General features: G+C 32.3%; 3 protein-coding genes across 5 annotated transcripts in view; 1 reads left to right on the top strand and 2 right to left on the bottom strand.

The window, feature by feature from the left end:
- LOC134274409 (proton-coupled zinc antiporter SLC30A1-like) overlaps positions 1 to 1,033 on the bottom strand; it is a 15,526-nt gene extending 14,493 nt beyond the window's left edge. The window contains exons 1-2 of one of the 3 annotated variants that reach the window (XM_062756703.1): positions 784 to 1,033; positions 458 to 497 (exon numbers count right to left, since the gene is read on the bottom strand). The gene's annotated coding sequence lies outside the window, so the exon portion shown is untranslated. Of the gene's footprint in view, positions 1 to 457; positions 597 to 783 lie in introns of those variants that run through there. The other 2 variants (XM_062756702.1, XM_062756704.1) reach the window with 2 other exon arrangements.
- Positions 757 to 15,832, top strand: LOC134274410 (origin recognition complex subunit 4-like). Its single transcript, XM_062756705.1, has 16 exons — positions 757 to 846; positions 1,198 to 1,279; positions 5,252 to 5,542; positions 6,100 to 6,190; positions 7,284 to 7,327; positions 8,610 to 8,621; positions 9,761 to 9,869; positions 10,447 to 10,495; positions 11,557 to 11,705; positions 11,919 to 12,092; positions 12,414 to 12,500; positions 12,829 to 12,937; positions 13,152 to 13,247; positions 13,410 to 13,474; positions 14,974 to 15,184; positions 15,598 to 15,832. The coding sequence occupies exons 3-15, from the start codon at positions 5,304 to 5,306 to the stop codon at positions 15,157 to 15,159; spliced, it is 1,410 nt and encodes a 469-aa protein (XP_062612689.1). The 5' UTR covers positions 757 to 846; positions 1,198 to 1,279; positions 5,252 to 5,303; the 3' UTR covers positions 15,160 to 15,184; positions 15,598 to 15,832.
- Positions 15,833 to 16,864: 1,032 nt separating this feature from the next.
- LOC134274411 (hairy/enhancer-of-split related with YRPW motif protein 1-like) lies at positions 16,865 to 20,171 on the bottom strand. The gene is given in 5 exon segments (XM_062756706.1): positions 16,865 to 18,273; positions 18,857 to 19,013; positions 19,435 to 19,483; positions 19,724 to 19,801; positions 19,803 to 20,171. Coding segments are annotated over 5 exon segments (1,107 nt in total). The 5' UTR covers positions 19,988 to 20,171; the 3' UTR covers positions 16,865 to 17,635.
- Positions 20,172 to 21,024: the final 853 nt, after the last annotated feature.

Consider the following 21,024-nt stretch of genomic DNA (forward strand, 5'->3'; position numbering starts at 1 on the left):
TTTTTCACCTATTCAGTTACATGTTGTCAATGATTATTTCATTTGCATGCTTAATAGTAAATGGTAAAGTGCTGATGAACATGATGAAGCAGCTATCATTTCATAATCTTGGACAAACACATCTTCATCTTTGTCCAATGGTTCATTAATTTAGGACCGAGATATTTTAGCCTGTTATTGGGTCTAGGTGTGACTGTCTATGGTCCAAACTGTCAATAGGTCTAGACAACTGTGGGGACGAGATGCTTGACAGTGACACAAATGAATTTACAAATGTAAATATGACATTTAACACACAAAAAATTATGTTGTGAATAGAAACAAATTTCGCCTAGGGCTGCTTATGTACCTAAAATTTCTATAAATATCACCTATTATAAGTCTCTCATAATTTCTGATGATAACAAGCAATTATTTAAGGAATTTTATGAATAAATTAAGAAAGTTAAAAACAGACATACTTACCAAGCCTTGCTGATCCAAGTTTCAAAATAAATCTGAAATGTCAAGAGTAGTAAAAACCTTATATAAATTGACTTTTAATTATTTGCACACAACACCTTTTGTGTGTCGCAGGATACTAGAAACATCGAATAGAAATATTTAATATGCACGCGGCACTCTAAAACATGTTAAATTCATATAGGACTGTGTGCAAACACATCGATAAAACGTGTACTCCTCCTCCAAAAGATGACAAAAAATCTAGATCTACATAACAAGCTGATGACACTTGTGATAAACACTAAGATTTTTAAATTCTAAGGAAACCGGCGTTTGTACCTGGTGTCATGCTGTATTACTCTGGCGCACTACGTTGACATAGAGAAATCAGTTGAAGTAAAGGTGAAGGTCGTATATTTTTAATTAAGTTTCAACTTCTTAGCGCAGGATTTTGACCAAAAAAACTAAGTCATGTTAGTATATATTGGCTCAAGGAACACATATGCAAATTTCAAATCATTTAGTTGCGTTGAAAAACGTAATAATATCAATAGAAAAATGCATGCACGATGCAAATGGTCGACTCACCAGTATCAGCAACTCAATCGTGTAATGTTTCGATTTTAATGTAGGAAGCATTGTATAGAAATATGTACCATTTTTAATTAGATTTTTAAATTAAATTTGTCAGTTCTAAAATTTTCTTATGCTACAATTATTTATCACGAACAAAACATGGCAATATTTATTCAGATTCTTCTAAGAAGAAACGATGGTTGTGTTACCTAATGACATCGACAAATTGGCGGGAATTTACCTTTCTTCTCGAAGAAAGGTAAGTCCTAGTTGGGAGGTGTGTATATCCTCACCCCTGAAGATCATGTAGACGACTTTTATCGAGTTAGGTTGGTTCGTTTATATTAATATTTTATCAAAAGTTTCGATTTCATTTTTGACTGTGTGTGAATATTATTTATACTATACTGTACCAGAGACGAACAGCTAGGGATTACAGACCAGTGGAGGATCCAGGAATCTTGAAAGATGGGAGGGGCAGTTTGGTGTCGGGGAAGGGGCCCACAGCAACACCCCCCAAAAAAGAAAGATTTTATTAAATCGTGTATATTTTGGACACAAAGGGAGGGGGGATGCCGCGCCCCACTTGCCCCGTCTAAATCCACCAGTGCAGACTTAACCCTCTGGCTGCGACATCAGTGTACAGAAAATATAACGTCACTGCGAGATTAAAACGACATCACAATTTCGTTGACATTATTTTGCGTTTTTTTTTCTGATTTACGCTTAGTGGGCTTTAAAGACGGAGAAGCATGAATGGACATTTATTAATTTATTTGTTACATTGACAAACTAAGTGTAATTAGAAATTCTTTATTTCAATATTATGACCTTATTTTAATCATTATGTGATTTTTGTATATATTTCCAATAAATACCGATAATCAATTATGAAGAATGAATTCTGCATCAAAATCGGAAACAAATTCAAAGCAGCTAAATGATGCTTTACATTGTCGATGATATTTGTTAAATAATTAAATTAAAAATATTGTAATTTTCATAGATTTTGCTAGCATTCTTTTTTTCATCTTAATTCTCATTTGCAGTCAAACTTCTTAATGTACGGCCATGTGATTTCGCTCTATGTCCAGGACCAATTAACACAAAGTACACGTGGTTCTATTTACCGGCTGTTTTACTTTTGCAGCCCACACATATTTTATATTCCTAAATAAAGAAAAAGCAAACTAAATTTTTTCAAGAAAGCTTTTTAAAAAAAAAAAATCATAATTAATTTCATGTGAAACAACTTTGATCCATGACTTTGAAACTAACTTCTTAGAATTCTATAGAAGTTGAATAAATATTATATTTTTGGAGTTATAATGTTGATTTATAACGATTAAGCGCATGTTGACTGCTTTTTAAATAAATAAACCAATAAATAAGGAGGGGGTGTTGGAGATCTTCAGTGAAGCTGTTGGGTGTTATTGCTCAAATGTTTCTGTTAATTTAGCAAAAGATCTGATACTGATGTTTTAGCTTGGCGGAAGTAAAAAATCTATCTGCATGGTTCATTTTTTCGTAGTCCTCTTAATTTTAATGTGATTAACAGAAAGACAGAATATGAGAAAATATATTTGTAGTTTTACATGTAGGATTTCAGAGGTAGTTTTAATCAATATTATTCATTCTGTAATTCCATATTATATTGAAAAGATCGATTTCAGAGAAAGTATTATTTTTTCAGAGAACGAAAATTAATAAATTTGAGACATAACGTATTCAACTGCTTTATTATCTGACAGGACAAAATAAAATTCTGAAAGAAAGTTAATTTTAATAGGATTAATATCATTTTACGGAATTGCTATAATATCGGGGTCATATATTACCAACAATCTGTCGGAGAAACATGGGTATTCGCAATGACATATGGGATATTTTATAAAATAACAAGATTGTTTTAGATTTTTGTAAAGGAAAATTTGTTTGACATAAATTTTAACATACGTAAATAAAATCTATTTGTTCTTAACATGGGTATATAGTAAATTTCTTATTTAAACCACATTTTGTTTGAGAATTACAAATACATGTTGTATAATGAAAAACGTTCAATGGACAGAGATAAAACAGGATAAGTTAAAATCATATCACCAATAATCTTGGTATTTGTTTTAGTTTTGTTGTAAGTAAAAGATCATTTTCTGGGTTTGTACAGAACATATAAGCTTAAATTTAAACAATAAATAAATGTATTTAACACTTTTTACGAAGGTTTATGAATATCTGGATTTATTTGGGGGGGGATTACCAATGAAGACATTCGCCAAAAAAATTTTTTTCAAAAGTGGCATATATTTCAATGCAAAATGATTTTGTAGATGTACCATGTACAAAATTTGTGTAGTCCTGGTTAGCTCCTTTGTTTATTCAATGTACATGTGTTAAGTCCCTTTGTTTACTTAATGCATAGGTGTAAACTGAAACCTACATGTAGGAAATCACGTCTCGCTTGAACGAACAGAGCTGACTTACTATAGGTAACTAGCCTGGAGCAATAAAGGGTTACAAAATTGCTTGAAATGATATTATTTGGATTAAACAAAGGGGGATAAAGTGTTATTAGGAGATGAAGTTAGTAAATAAAAGATTTTTATCAACAAAATCATCTATGACGTTTTTTTTTAACCAATTTATTATCAAATTTAAAGAATGGCTTCAAATTTTACCTACTGAAGATTGAAAAATGTGTACATTATTATTCTATTAACTTACAAAGAGTGAAAAAGAAATTGGTTTGGAAACAGAATTATCTTTAGTTAGTTAACTACACTGAATTATTTACAATAACATGAGCTTGCATATTAAACCATGGAGTCTCAAGTTGTTAAAATAAAGTCAAGTTTCAAACCTAATTTTCATTACTTTTTAATTTACTTCTTTTCACACTTAATTAATGAACTGATGAAAATTTTCATTTTTAGAAAATGTCATATTTTTACTAGGTCTGTACCCCTGCAATCACTTCCCAGGCGAAAAAAAATATAAACAAGAGGACATTTTCTGTCAGGAATTGGCTGATATCAATACAATATCAAATTAATTGTGTAATTCCAACATTATTTTTCTTTTTTTAAATGGGTGTGTACCATAAGCTTTAAACATTACAATTTTAAAACAATGTCTGTGTCAGATAAACATAATAAAAAAAATTGAATAACAAAAAGTGCATTGCATTGTCGAGAAATCAGATGTAAGTATGCCTTTCCTTAAAGCTTGTGTCGAGAAAAGTGGCGAAAAATATTTTCGGTCCAGTGGGAGCCCTGGGGGGGGGGGGGGGGGCTTACCAATGAAGACATTAAAAAAAATCTTTTCAGCATATATTTCAATGCAAGATGATGTAGAGTATATTGAAATATGGGCAAAATATGCGTGCAAATAATGTGTTAATCTTTTTCCTATAAACTACACTTGTGACTAAAATTAAAGAATAAACGTCAAATCATAAGACGCCTAAATTTAGAACACGTGAGGACCATCATCCACGACTATTTATCCAATTTATTATCAAATACAGACCCCACCCCACCCCTTCACACATCTCTAAGTATTTGTTGAGTGTATTTTTAACCTACATACGTTTTTTGTGAAATACAAATGTGTTAATTGATTTTCCTGACATCAGAAGAGCAAGAAGATTTTAAAAAATTGTAATTACATGAACACATACATTATTTCACACATTCATATGAGGTTTTTATTTTATTTATTTCAAAAATAAAATTTCGCTCCACTTTTTTTCATGGAATCGTGACTGTTTTTTGTGGGAAAATGAATTTTTAAGATTTTAAAAGGGTATAGGGATTAAGGATATTTTTTAATCTTTTAAGGTTACATGTATGCAAATTGAGCTTTCAGTCCATAATCTTCAGAAAGAGAATTTTAGCATCTTTTTAGGCTCTGCAAAAACAAACATTTCTATGCGAATAAAAGTCAATAAAATTGCAGAATTACTCCAAAACAGTTTTTGAGAAAATATGATGTTGCATTTTAAAAAGCATGGAATTATTGGGAATAATCGGAACAATCCAGTTTGTGATTGTCGATTGCCTTTTACCCTGCAGAATTGATCTGATATTAAGGAAGAATTCAGCACTTAATTAATTTTACTAATTTTTTACGTTAGCCAGTGTTTAAGTAACTGTGTGCTTGATGCCCAAGACCGGATGTATAGATGTATACTTTGATAAAAATTAAATACATGCAATTTTGTCTTTTCTAGAAGCTGTTAATTCTACTCATCATTGGAGGATAGAAAAGAAAAGAAAACCAGGATGACAAAGAACAGGAGAAGAAGCAAAGCTCCTACACAAAGTAATCCATCACCAACTGACACAAGTTCTGCTCCCCATGAATCGGGGCATTCAGGAAAGAAGGTGGAGAACGTTCTCAACATGTCTCCCATTTCTTTGTGTCAGTCGGTCCTTAGACAGCAGTTGACAAGAGGACTGCCCACTCAAAGGTATACCAGCAGTGAAAGTCAGCCCATTAAAGGATTTCAGCAAGAACAAAGGTCAGTATCTACAATTACCACAATTTAGGATCAGGTTTTGTGTGTTGAATTTTAGAGCTGTGTAATATTAGGACTACTTTAAAAGCAGAAATATTCATGGGGGATTAAAATTCGATGTTAACAAATATCAACGAATATAAATCACACACAAAAATAATATTCTATATGACTATCAATTGAATAGGTGACTTTAAAAACAACGAAATAAGATGCCCACGAAAATATTTTTGAGGACAAATCAACAAAATTATATCACCACATAAATTTCTGCTTCTACGGTATTCCAGTAAAAATTATCTGAAAGGAGGGACAGCACCACATTTTAGACACCCATATTCTTGGATTTCCTTTTTAATTATACCTGGAGACAGCAGTTAGTAGAACTGATTTGCTCCTATTCATGACTTTTACCCCAGTAAAAACATAGAGTACTCTGTCTTGCATATATACCAACATGTAAAGAACATTTTGACAAATAGTTGGGGAAAAAACTGCATAAATTTTCAAAATGTCCTTTGACTTTCAAAGTATTTTTGTTGTTCTTTAATCCATTTAAGACAACTTTTGGATCTTCTGAAAAGAACAGCCACATCAGGAGAAAGTAACTCTGTATTGGTGATAGGTCCCAGGGGGAGTGGGAAAACAACAGTAAGTATTTTAACATTGTGTAAAACTAACCTTTTCTAAGTTAATACAGATAAATAGTCAAAAATAACTTTCAATTCTATAAAACTGACAAATTTCCTATTTTTGTATTTTATATTATTTAAAAAATATTAATAATTATGTATTTCAACATTTTTTGGTTTTACCTAATAACTTTTTTTATGGTTGACCAATTAAGTTCAAATTTGGTATGGTAGTTCAGTAGGCAGAAAGACATTTTTGATGCTAAGTTTGTTTTTATGTTCTGGTTTCAATGCTGGGGTGATTAAGAGTGTCATTCCTTAACTTTATATAAGAATGAATTGGCAAAGAGAGATAACTGCTACAAGTGCATCTAAATGGTATGTGAGTGATGTTGGCTATAGGAATGTAGCTTTCCTCAATGGAGAAAATCCAAAGCATTTTCAAAATCTGTCACATTGAGATGAATTAGCACCTCTGTTTGCAAATGAAATTTTTAGTCAATTTGGAATATTGAAAACTCTGAAATATGGAGTTAAGTATAAATGTTTATACTTTATTTTTGTTAAAATATCCTACACAATGAGGGCTCTCACACCATTTTTGGAAATATTTGCTTTATGTAAATTCAAGAATATTATTATCAATTTTTGAGGTACCTTGATAAATTATTCTATCATTAATGAAAAAGTTGGATAACACAAATTTAAATGAAAATGAAAAAATCCTCAAATTTTCCCTTGGGATTTTATCATCAGATTAGCCTGTTTGAAGAAAATTTAAAAGGCAATCATGCTGTACATAAGATTAATGAAAACCTTTTTGTCATTACTGTTTGTTTTGAATTGCGGTTATATGTCTTCATGCGTGACAGTCATTAGGAACATATAGAATTTCCTCGATCACATGGGCAACTTTCTTACCAATACAGCACCTTATAACATGCCGAAGCGCGGGTATGTTTCTAGGTGCAGCTTACTAATGTTTAAAAAATATTAATAATTTTGTAAACCAAATTTGCTGGTTTTTGCTCAGCAGATTTATAACAAGATACTCTGCACTCATAGTTGTATACATTTCTTGTAATTGTAGTTTTATGTTCATTTCAATGCAGGTGATTAAGAGTGTCATTTGGCGCGAACTAATGCTAAATGACCAGTTTCACTTTCATTTGCAAATGTGTTTTGTTTGTGGGTTTTTTTTGCGATTAGGTTTGATGGACTTTTATTTTTTAATTAATATTTTACTCTCACAACGGGAAATTTACACCTTTTTTATACTTAATATTAAAGTCACTTACCTAATATTTGGTCAGATTTCCCTTCATACGGATTACTTCTTTAATCCAATCTGGAATGGATGCATAGAGGCTGTGGATGTATTCCAAGGGGATGTTTTCCCACACTTGTCTAATTGCCTCAAACTGCTGATCGCGACTTTCAATAGTTGCGGACATGCCTTTAGCTCTCTTTTGATCTTTAACCAAATGTTTTCAATCACATTTAAATCTGGAGACTGAGCTGGCCAATCTGTGCAGTTAACATTTTTTTCGGTCATATAGTTTTTCACTATGAGAGCCCTATCGTCTTGGAAAACATAGTCTTTGTTCGGAAAATGATGGCAATTACAGGCCATAAATTATTATCAACTATTTCTAAGTATTTGAGTGCATTTATATTACCTTAGACAGGTACAATAGTTCCCATACCATCAAAACACATGCATCCCCAGATCATAAGTGTTATCCTCCTTTTCGATGGCAGACAAATCAAATGGGGACTGTTCGCTTTGGCGTCCTTTCTCCATACATACACACGGTTATCTGTCCCAATAACAATCTGACTTTCATCAGAAAATATATATTTTTTCAATTCATTATTACTTTTCCAGTGTTTTCGTTCTTGACACCATTTTGCCCACTTTTTTCTGTTCACACATCAAACCACAATAGTCTTCCTTGCACGTTTCCTTTTGTACCCTTTTTCACGTAATTTTCTAAATACTGTTTTTTCACTAAATTGTCTTCCTCTTCCTTCGTTCAGTTTGTTTGTTAAATCTGTCAAAATGTCCTATCTGTTTGCCTGAGCGAGAGGACTCAACTTCTTCTTGTCTTGAGTTGTAAACAAAAGTTGATGGCCAGATCTCTACAAGTTTTCTACAGTACCCAGTCTGTCAAATATATTCAAAATACTCACGATTGTTGACCTTTGTATACCAACATTCTCGCCAATTCTGCTTTATTTGGAGTGTGGTTTGCAGATTTTACGATCATTTCTTTTACCTTAGTGCTCAACTCAACTGATTTTTGTCCCATGTTTTCAAGTGATGTTTTCCAGTGTTACAGACACACAAGTGACAAAATGATGTCACAAATTCGTGACGTAATTTCTCCAGTCTCTTTATTGAAAGTTTCATTCTATTTCGTTAGTTCTATAAATAGCGTGAGTGAAAAATAACCGAGAGATGCATCGCGATTAACGCAACGCCAATCAAAATGACAAATACTTTTGTATTGACTGTATGTATATATATCCAAGAAGCTCAAAGCATGCAGAATCACTAATTTTGTAGATTGGGGTTTTACATCTTCAGGTGTGAAAAGTACGTGTGTTTCATTTGTAACGTTGATTACAAATGGTGATGAAGTTCAAACAACCATTGGAACAATGCAAATTTGGGAGCAGAGCAAACAAGGACCTTTTGATTCTTGAACATCAAACATTGTACAGAGGAACATGGCAGTGGAGCCTTATAGCCACAAGCCTCTTGCGATAAATTCCTTGCTTAAATAATTTCATTACACGAATCATCGGGATGTAGAAGATGCAAGAGAAAAGAGAAAGAAGCAGGAAAAAATAATTTTGATTTGGCCCAAAAAAATTAATTAATTGTTTCTCAGGCCAAAAAAATCTAAATTCAATGCGGCAGGCATAGCAGCAGGTTTTACACCTTTTTTAAAGCCATTTGCTCAATAAAATGATAATATCTACTAATTCTTAATTTTTTGTCTCTGAAATTAGTTATAATATGTATTCAACTTTAAATAATGTTATTCCAAACATTTATTAAAAAGTTGATTCATAAAATACTGTAAATTTAGAAGAAATTTATTGTTTTTCTAATAAAAACGTCTATCTTGGTATTTATGAAAAGGGGAATAACTCGATTTTCTTTTTAAACTTTGAAAAATAGAAAATTGAGTTACTTCCCTTTTCAATATGTCAATAAAATAATTTGATGCGGCGGTGCCTGAGAAACTATTGATTAATTTTTTTTGGCCTTTCTTGACTAGATGTTGAAGCATTGTTGATCAAAAGTTGCTAGTTTTGAAATTTTATCTTTTTAAAAAAAAAAAAATCCTGCATCTGTATTTCATGAGATAAAAAGGGGGAAAAAAATGCCTCCCTCCCGCATTTATTTTGAGAAAACTGCATGGCTTGAGAACCAACTTAATAATTTTTTTGGCCTTAGTTTAAACTTGAAAAAATGAATTTCACTCCTTAGAATAATGTTTTGTTATGAAAGATGCTGTTTGTTGTCATAAAATGTTTTAAACTGATGAAAGCACAGAGTCTGCTTGTTTTTGATTACCGGTATAGATTTATTTGTTGTAGGATTACTACAGACCGATGACAGGATTGCCTTAACAGAGATCACCAGACAATTAAAGCTAGAGAATACAATCGGGGATAAAGTATTTGTAAGTTAGTGTTCATAATCCTAGTTTCCTTAAAAAAAATTCAGGCTACATTTACAAATTAAAATAGATCACTGAGCATGCAATTTGAGATTTTAGTTTTTCATTCAGATCAAAAAGATTTTTTTTAGTGTGCCACCTCATTGAGATAGAGTTTATTTTTGTAGTTCATTTTGACTCTGAAAAGCCAGTTTTTTTGCACATTTATGCAGTTCATGCAATTGCAACATCTCAAATAATAGATGAATGCAGTAATATTCCATCATCATTCATTTAAGAATTGCATATACCGTATAAGTAGAATTTTTAGCGAGGATTTAATTTTGGCATTATTAGTGAGGGTGCCGAGATCGCTAAAATTGAATATCGCTAAAAATTAATTGTGCTTTATTTGTAATCGCTTCTTTAATATGCATTTTAAAATCACTAAAATAACATCTCGCTAAAAATAAATTACCAGTTTTTAACGGCAAATCGCTAAATTTGCGTCTCGCTAAAATTTCCACTTAAACGGTATATAGTTTGGTAATGAAATTTTTTTTCTCAAATTTCCTTTGTTCACATTCTTTACTATTTACAGGGATCATTTTCAGAAACACTCCAGTTTTTATTAGAGGCATTGAAGAGTGGCAAGTACAATTTTTGATAGATTTGACTATAAAATGCAGTAATTTTTAAATGAAAGAAAAAATATTTCTGAAAACAGAAAATAATGTTTAATATGAACTTTTGAAAAGAATACAAATATGAAATATCTATTTTCGACAAAAAGCAAAAGTCTTTAGATCATCAACACATATAAACAGTTTTAAAAAATGAATATACTGTAAATCTGGAAATTTTTACCTCGATTTATTTTTGTTTATTTGGGTCAAAAAGCTGTTGAATAATTTTTACGATTCAAAATTTTGCGAATTGTCACTGATTTTCATATCAGTTTATGTTTCAATTAGTATGCACAGTTAGAATACCAACAACATACTCGCTATATGACAAGAAATTGCAGAATCGCTCTGAAACAATTTTGAAGGAAAAAAATACAAAAGGATTTGCACTGACCTCAGTGAAATGACTTCTAAATTAATTATAACAAACCCTTTAGAGGCTGTGTATGCCTTTTAACCTAAAATATAATCCAAATAAAGACAAAAATTTAACTAATTTTCTCCACATTTCGTTTTTTTCTCACCTAAAATTTATACGCCTAGTTTACAATTGGAACTCTCTAGTAAATGCACTGAGTTCGAGTTATCGCCCGTGTTGATACATGGTTAGATAAAATAACTGGTCTCTCTTTCTTGGCAAAATAATTAAAAAGGGACACACCGTCTCAGTGCTTGTCAAACCATCGGACGATATTGCATATAATGAGGGCAATTTACACGCACGGGTAATTAGCTTCTAGTTACAGTCGTATAAACGGATTTCATTTTAAAAATGACCAGTGCTTACTGATGCCTATTCACTAAGTGAAAAATAGACACCGACCTTCAGAAAACAATTCTTTACAAGTTGATTTATTTTTAAGTAGAATATTTTTTGGGAATGCAAAGCAAGCGCAAATTTGCTAGAAATTTATCTACAGTAAAAATTTCCAGATTTACCGTATATATACAGAAATGATGTCTTTATTTCATCATTATTTTGTTGTTTGAATGATTCTTTGATATTGACCCTCGGTATCCTTCAGGTGACCAGAGCAGTAAGCCGATCCTGTTTATCCTGGATGAGTTTGATCTGTTTGCCCATCACAAGAACCAGACTTTACTGTATAACTTGTTTGATGTGGCTCAGTCGGCCCAGGCTCCCATCTGTGTCGTAGGAGTGACCTGTCGCCTGGTGAATATATTTTGATTTTGTATACTTATAAAATTGTAAAACTGGAATTTCCTATGAATAAAAATTAATAGAGTTGTCTCTCTTTGCTTTTTTTCTCTGATTGAAGTTGATAAACCTATTAGAGTTGTCTCTCTTTGCCCTTTTGTCATATTTAATTGAAAGCTATCAGAGTTGTCTCTCTTAGCCCATTTCAATTAATGAACTATCTTGCAGGATGTTATTGAGCTCTTAGAGAAGAGAGTGAAGTCCAGATTTTCACATCGTCAGATTCATCTCTTTAACAGTCAGACAATCCAAGATTACATTGATATATTTAAAAATCTATTGCAACTGGATGCACAGTTTCCTGATCAGAAGTTTGCTAATAAATGGAATCAACATGTTGAGGTTAGTTTGTGTATCATGTCATAGACAAGTAATTATAAACATTAAGCACTTTAACTGAAGTGTTACCATTTATAAATGAAATTGCTTGAGATTAATATGGATTGAATTCTTTTATAGCTTAGTAAAAAATCATGACATTGACAAATAAAAATTGGAAAATTAAGTACTTTAATTGAATTTATAATTAATAAATTCAATTTATAAAAGTCAATATGGATTGGATTCTTTTTATGCCAAACAAATGCTATTCTTTTTATCTGGTCTAATTTTTTTTTTTATAAATGACAAGGTAGAATGTATTGCATTGTTTTTGTATTGCAGCAACTTTCCAAGGATCCCACTGTGGTTGATTTACTAAAACAGCAATTTGAGTATACAAAAGATGTGAGAGCCCTACAACAACTTCTTGTAAGATGTATTTCAAATTCTTGTCAATAATTTTTAAGGGAAAATGTTAATGTTGTTTTATCATATTTGCATAATAGGCATGTACATATTTAATCTGTATTTGAGTCATGTTTTAATTTTCAGATAAAGTATTGTAAGAAACCAAATAAGCAGCAAAACTGAAATATTCAATCTTTACATGTAGCTCTCATGTGTGAGCTGAAATCAGTTAGGTCAGCTTTTGTTGGAAAATCAGATGTTAATATGTTTATGTTACAAAGTTACAATTGATATAACTGGAGATCTTTTGAAAATGACATGTCTCTACCAAATGCTTCTTATTTCATAGATGTATCCAGTATGTCATTTGAGTGACACTTCTCCAACTTTATCAGTCAGTGATTTTGTGGAATCCAGAAAACTGCTAACCACAGATTCAAAGTCGGCTATGTTGCACGGTATCATAATTCCATTCATTCCCTCCAACGAAATAAAAAAAGAAAATGACTTGATGTATTTTGTCATATTATCTTGTGTTGTCTATGAAATTTGATATTTTGTTCGTCGTTACGGAGTTTATCATTAAAATATCATGGTGTTGTAGAAAAAAAAAATAAAGAGATAATCTTCAAGTCTTTAAAATGCCAATTAGCTGTAGGGTTTATCTTGTAGGCGTGTCTATACTGGAGCTGTGTCTGATCATTGCTATGAAACATCTGACTGAAATATATGAAGGGGAACCATTTAACTTTGAAATGGTTTATAGTGGTGAGTTTTGGGTGCAAAAAAGTTACTCTTGCATAAAGAAATAAAAAAAGTTTTAGTAGATTGAACACAATTTTTAATATGGAGTTTATTAAAAGTTTTGTATTGCAAATATTGCATTTTTGTAATGTATGTCCTACAAACATGCATTTTTTTTCTTTGTAGAGTATTCAAAATTTGCTCAGAGGAAATCTTCAATGCAGGTGTTTGAAAAAGCAGTTGTTTTAAAGGTAATGGCTCAAGAAAAGATAATTATGGTTTGAGGAATCGAAATGGAATAATCAGACAAAAAAAAAAATAAAATCAATATCAATTTTGAAATCTTAAGTGCCATTCTCTTAGTCCAATGGGCATAAATTTTAACCAAACTTGGTTCAAAGCATTCTTGGGTGAAGGGAATTTTAAATTGTAAAAATGAAGGGCTGGGTCCCCTTACAAGGGGAGATAATCAAGAAAAAACAAAAATAGGGTGGGGTCACAAAAAAATCTTCTTCTCAAGAACCACTGGACCAGGAAAGCTGAAACTTATGTGGAAGCATCCTTGGGTAGTGTAGATGTTCAATTGTTAAAATCATGACCCCGGGGGGTAGGGCGGGGCCACAATAGGGAATCCAAGTTTTACATAGAAATATATAGAACAAATCTTTAAAAATCTTCTTGATGTGAACCACTGGGCCAGGAAATATTAAAACTTTTATGTGGAAGCATAATTTTAGTTAGATATTAAATTGTAAAAATCAAAACACCCCGGGGGTAGGGCGGGGCCACAATAGGGAATCCAAGTTTTACATAGAAATATATAGCAACAAATCTTTAAAAATCTTCTTCTCAAGAACCACTGGGCCAGGAACTGCTGTTTAAACTTATGTGGAAGCATCCTTGGGTAGACAATATATTGTGTGTTTAAATTGTTAATATCATGATTTTCTGGATTATATATAGTATTAATATTTTTCATTTATAGGGAATCCAAGTTTTACATAGAAATATATAAAACAAATCTTTAAAAATCTTCAATCAAGAACCACTGGGCCAGGAAAGTTGAAATTTATATGGAAGCATAAGATTTGGGTAGTGTAATATGTAAATGCTATTAAAATATATAACCCCCGGGGGTAGAGAAAATAATAACCACAATAAGGAATCCAAGTTTTACATAGAAATATATAGAACAAAATCTTTAAAAATCTTCTTCTCAAGAACCACTGGGCCAGGAAAGCTGAAACTTATGTGGAAGCATCCATGGGTAATGTAGATTCTAAAGTATTAAAATAAAAAAGCCAATTTTTAAAGCATGATAGGTATAGCATAGAGGGCAACCTCTGAGCTAAAATATCACCCAATTACTCAGGTGAAATGATGGGCCTCTTGTTTTCTTTGTAGAATATTCAAAATTTGCTCAGAGGAAATCTTCAATGCAGGTGTTTGAAAAAGCAGTAGTCTTAAAGGTAACTGCTCAAGAAAAGATAGTTTTGGATTGAGGAATAGAAATTGAATAATCTGACAAAAAATAGCTGAATAAAATCAAAATCGATTTAAAAATCTTGAGTACCATTGTCTGACTTCTGGTAGTCTTATAGTGTCATAAATTGATACTTATCAATATTAGTTGAAACATTTACATTTGAATATATTTGTATACTGCTCCAATCAATTCAATCTCGATAATCTAGTCCTTTCCAAGAATGGTTTCTTTACTTATTTGTTTTATGAATACGTTTTGTTCTAGGCCTTTGAGCACTTGATCCACTTGGAGTTGGTGAAGACAGTGGATGGGGCAGGAAGTCGTGTACAGAAGGAGTACAGACTGATGCAGATGTTAATTCACGCAACACAGATCATGGAGGCACTGCAGAAGTACCCCCAGTGTCCCACCGACGTCAGGCAGTGGGCAGCCTCCTCTCTAGCAACATGACAACCAGACCGAGGACTTGTACTGGGTGAGGGAATTTTGTTATATGTCAATAAGGACCCAGAAAAGATATGATATTAATGCATGTTATGTCGTCTTAGTACTGTTAAATTTTCTTCCAAAGGAGGTTTTCATTAAAACTTTCAAGGAAAGAAACTGCACTGTTTTGATGAGGAGAAAAAGATCATGTGGTCATTTGTATGGGATTTATTCAATGTTACATGAAGCTGGAATTTTAAATTTCACAACCAAATCTTTGTTTTGAAAGAATTTTTGAAAAAACACTGTAAAAAATTAATCATCATATTAATTTTTGTCTTTTTTTACCTTTAAATCATGTTAACTGTAATGCATCACATATTAATGAATTTGCATTATATATATCAAAATACAATCTCTTAGAGATTTATTATATTCCGTAATAATTTGGTTTTATTGCAGAGCAATGCAGGCACAGTTTCATCCTTCAGTTAATGGTGTTAAGTGCAAACGAGGGATTCGACAAAAATCTGTCTCTGAATTATGAACATGTTGGTAAAAAGAGAAAGATTGAGAATGTTTGCATGTGTATTTAAATTTCTGTGAGGTTGTTGATTGGTGGATTAGTTATTTTATGATGGATGCTGTTCTGACTAACATAATTTCTGTTGATTTCTTGATTAAATATTAAAGTTCACATATTTGTTTTCATATATTTCTGTGGTAATGTGTTTTGATTTTTTTATGCAATTTTTAGCCGGGCTTTGCTGAAAGCAAAGTCCTGGTTCTAGGCATCATGATCGACTGTCTTACTATAAATAGCACAGTAAACAAAAAACCAAACAGCGTCAAAGCAGACGCTTCTGATAAACAAAATAGTTCCATTGTGAGACAATATTCAATTAATTAATCTGAAAGAGAAATTTGATATTTGCTTTATTGAGATAATCGTGATATAATAATTTGTACACATACGATGCTGAATGCATATTGTAAGCGAACTATTTTTGATAGCGCGGGCTTTTCAAAATGTTGAAATTGTGGAAGAGTTTCATGTTTCATATCATTTTCATCGATTTCATGATAGTGGTTATATTCTGTTTTGATTTTGAGCAAATTAATAGTATAGTGGATTGAAATTTTAAGAATTAACATGCGTGAAGGCACTTGACAATGCACATGTATCAGTGTTTCTACATGTAGTTGGCAATAAAAGTACTGTTTGTTTGAAACTGAAAGAATGTCTATACATGCATAATAAACATGTACATTATTTTAACTATTCCAAGACTGAGAAAATAATGCTTATTGAATAGAAAATATGTGAGAATTTCTTGGAAATATTATTTATTAAATTTTAAAATCATAATACATCTTGGGGTCTGGACTGTTAATTTTAATTACTGGTATATGGGATATTGTTTTGAATCATTATCATACAAACTCTACTTGTTAAAAATCAATGGTCAAAAAGAAAAAATTAAAAATGTTCTAATTTCGGATCAGACAATATACTCCAGCAATTAAAGCCCGGCTTTCAGTTCTTTCAATACTTTGATATTGTTTAGTTACTTATGAAACTGTTTTATAAAATGATATTTATGATCGAACAGTTTAAGGCTGGAAATAGCAGGAAAAGAGAAGCCAGTACTATAATATTTCTGGGTTTTAATCTTTGAAGACAACACAATAAAACTAATCTAAATTAAACTATATTGACAAGAAAATTCAAATCTTTAAAGAATTTTATTTTCTCATATTTTAATTACATGTATAAGTACATTTGAAGCAATGCAAAAGCATTTTTTTTTTATTTATAATCATATCATACATATACTTGAGAAAAATAAATACATGTACATTGAAGACCTCTGTATAACTCCAGTATCAAATATAAGTACTCGTTGATAAAATGCCAGATTGGAAGAAGTTACATATCGTTGTAATTTTTATTCCAGTTTCGATGTTTGAAAATAAACTTCTTGCATAGTTAACTGAAGCGATAACAATTGAAAAATTAACTTCATTATCTAAACTTAATGTAATCACTAATTGACTAATTTGTATCAATAATTAAAATAAAAAAATATTTTGATACAAATTAAAAAAAAAAACAACTATGAAAGTAATAACAAAGTAAAGGTTCTAAAAGCACAGTAAAATTGTATATAAACTCATTAAAATTGTGCAAAGTGTATAAAAAAATTATAATCACAAAAAGAGCACTAAATGCAGAAAACTTCAAAATGTGAAGAAAAAATGTAAAAATATACAATATATACAAAAAACCTTCTATATTGCAATACCCCCTGAACACATGGCACATATATCCGTTAAGGAAAGCATCATTTTTTTTCACCAAGTAAATGTATAAATAAAGAGAAAGCACTTGTCCTTTGAAGTTTTGGGTTTCAAAACATACAAGGTTGTTTCAATTGAATTTCTTTATGTTCCAAACTATAACTATTAGGAATGAATTTTGATCCATTTTATTGATATATCAGTAAGCAAGTTCTGCACCCCATGGGCGATATGGTTTTGAAGAGCTATTGAAATTATTTCCATTTTGAGACATCATGGGCATTGAGTTCAGAGACACTGCGAATTGGCTGGGAAGCTGTGGAATGGAGGATATTAAGGGGTCCTGTCCAGCAGAGTTCATGTTGGACATCTGAGAATGGGGTGGCATGTTGGAGGAGGACTGAATCCGCATATTCCCATGCAGTGTGGTAGAGGAAATGTCTGGTTGACTCACTCTTGTTTCACTGTATGATAATGAGGAAAGAGCCTGTGCAGAAGAATGGGGTCCCATAGGTAAGTCAGCTTGATTTGGTAATTGTGACGTAATCATTGAGCCCATTGGCGTCATAGCACTTGTCGGGTACTGGCTGTTTATCCCAGTGTGGGTAGGTAGGGGACTCCACGAGGAATGTTGAAATGAGGCTTTTGCTGCAGCCTCCCTCTGAGCAGAAAAACATTGAAGGTGGCTGAGCAACCTCATTCGCAGAGGGTCTTGCAAATCAAGTCCTTCTACCGCAACTAAGTATCTTGCAACTTCGGTAGCACACTCACGGAAACCAACTCCCCGATAGTCAATTGCCAGAGCTTGTGGGTCAGGATAGTTATAAGTGTTCAGCCCTGAAATATCACAGAATAAAAATGATTAAAGATGTGCATAACCCATGTCTAAATTTTACTGGATAGGTTATCAGTTATTACCAAGAGAATATGGTTATTTGATTTATTAAGTTTCCCCCTTATTTAACATGGTCATTGATAGTTTTCTCGTGTCGACCTCACTCACTTGGGCTTTGTTTCATCAAGATTTTTGCACATTAGCCACATATCGGCGTGAAAAATTGATATTGTTTCAGTGTTAATTTTATTAAATCATCATAGCAAGTTACTGCAGATAGGTCGTACGTCGGGCATCACAAGAGACAAAGGCCAAATGTCCCGTTTACTTTTCTGTTGACATCTTAATCTCTGTCAACGAAACACTGATGACGCTCTTAACAAATTAGATACCGCCTTCAACAATTTTCTGTGGGAGATTATAATGATATTTAATACTTTGGGTTGCTTTTGATCACAATATACAAGATAAATGCCATGCCATTGAAAGTTAAATTTACCAGGGAAAGAACCACTTTAATTTTTTAGAAATGTGTAAAATAAGTTTGAAGGGTACAGAATTTTTAAGAGTATAGAAGAGACGTACCTTTTTGATGGAGAAGTTTTAGGTGGTCTACTGTCATCTGAAGTATTTCAGCTTTCTCCAGTTTAGCTGATCCCTGCTTTTCAAATGCAGTAGGAACAAGCCTCCTAAGTTCGGATAAACTGTTGTTGATGCGATCTCGCCGACGTTTTTCAATTACCTAAGAAGAAAAATTAAAATTTTAGATGTTTTTAAATTAATATTTCAAATTCAGTTTTAACTTTTATCATATATGTACGTTATTTAGTTTAAGCGATATATAAAATGTAAATTACAAAATAAATATCTTCATTATGAAACTCAATAGCTTATCCTAAGTATCACATTTTCTCTCGAAAACGAAAAATTGGAAGGATGCGCTAAATGCGTGTAAATAATCAGTTCATCTTTGAAGTAAATGATCGGTTCATCTTATTTTTTTGCAAGAGATTTTTGCATGACGTTTGCACCCTCTATTTTATTTCATTTCATATTTTCTAGAAACTTTAAAGACGTAAATTATATAATCATGTGCAGCTTTCCCACCTAGAGATTTCTTTGTCTCTTAAGTTCATTTTTGAAAAGAAAAAAATCGTACATACCCCACGTCTCTTTTTTCTATCCCCAATCTGACAACTTTGTGAAGGAGAACTGTAAGAAAAATTAAATAATCCATTATAGTTTTAGTCATATTTAGGAAGCGTTCTGCTAAAAGTCTAGATGACGACTTATGACTCCTTGATAAGTATATTCGGTTTTTATATCCATTGCTTTTTGGTGGGATGCTGTCGCACGTGTACACGTGCATTGGCACAAGTCCGCCGAAGTTGCAAGTTTCCAGTATATATTATAAACGCGCGTGTCTGTCAAATACACATCGATACTACTTACCTTGCTTTCAGGGCATCATCATAGCAATCTTCGGCTTCGCTGTCACTCAAACTTCGTTTCATTTTTTTCTTTCCAAACGGAAAAGGTGAATTTGTTAAAAGAAATAAATTGCGGATGTTGCTCCCTTCCTGAGCCACGTTCAGAGTAAAATTGACCTACGTTTCTCACGCACTCTAATGTATTAAAAAGTGTCTCAGGACGAAGCGCACACCTCCCGTTAATTGTTACCCGCGGTTGATTGACAGTTGGTCGCTTGTCCGACATGCGTAGATTGTTTGATACCGATTGTCACACGCGATGCGATTGGCCGACGGTCTTCACGCGCGCGCCAGATGCGCGGCCCGTGTCATGCATATTGTGCTGAATATACACATGGCAGGCGCCTGACATCGAAGTAAACGGCTACTGTGCACGTGTTTTTACCAATTTAAAGTCAAGGAGTATTAATGGTATATAAATTTACACTACATTAATAAGTTTTCCATTAAATTTAAGTACTTTGTCATATATTTTAATGAAAATATTAACCAGAACAACAAGTAGTACTATTTGTTTACATTATCGTTCAACTGAAATGTACTTGATCAGGTATATGTGCAGGTGAATGTAAATTGGAACCGCACGGCTTGCACGAGTAGATCGTGGGAAAGCCCAATATTTTCGTCTTCCATCATTGGAATTAGGAACTGTTCTCTGTTTATTTGCAGAATTCTTGCACTGCACAATGCCAGCGCACTGCGACTCCCGTGTGAATTTCATTTTATCTACAGTTGAAAGAATGAAATAGTTTGAAAAGATGTTAGTTAAAGAAATTGTTACAGTATTGTGAATAGTTTACTTTTCATATATTGTTTTTTTTTTCTTTAAAATCTTTTTACAGTGTAATGTTGCTTGTACTTTCATACAAAAGAGTAAATTTGCACCTACATGTGATCTTCAGCAATTGACACTATTTTCGTCCATCCAAAGACCTAAGGTATACCGGTATGTATTGTAAGTTGTACAAGTGTTATAGATCAAAGAAAAACATCATGAATATATCACATTTTGTATTGGTAACATAAGACCTACCGATAAACTGGGTGGCGAGCGCGATTAAATGCCGTATTGTGTAACAATCAATTCATAAAGTTTCCCAAGGGTCATTTTATCTACTCAGATACAAACGGAATTCGTTATGAGAGAAAATTAGATTAAAGAAGGGGATTTTGATAACAGTTGAGTTGCTTTGCTTTGTAGAAGTCTTACAGGTGGGTAGACAACTTGCAGATTAAAAACAAAATTGTTTCGGAAGATCTTAC

The sequence above is a fragment of the Saccostrea cucullata genome, unplaced genomic scaffold (genome assembly GCF_032062105.1).
Source record: "Saccostrea cucullata isolate Sc308-1 unplaced genomic scaffold, CSIRO_AGI_Scuc_v1 ctg796, whole genome shotgun sequence".
NCBI classification, from domain to species: domain Eukaryota; kingdom Metazoa; phylum Mollusca; class Bivalvia; order Ostreida; family Ostreidae; genus Saccostrea; species Saccostrea cuccullata.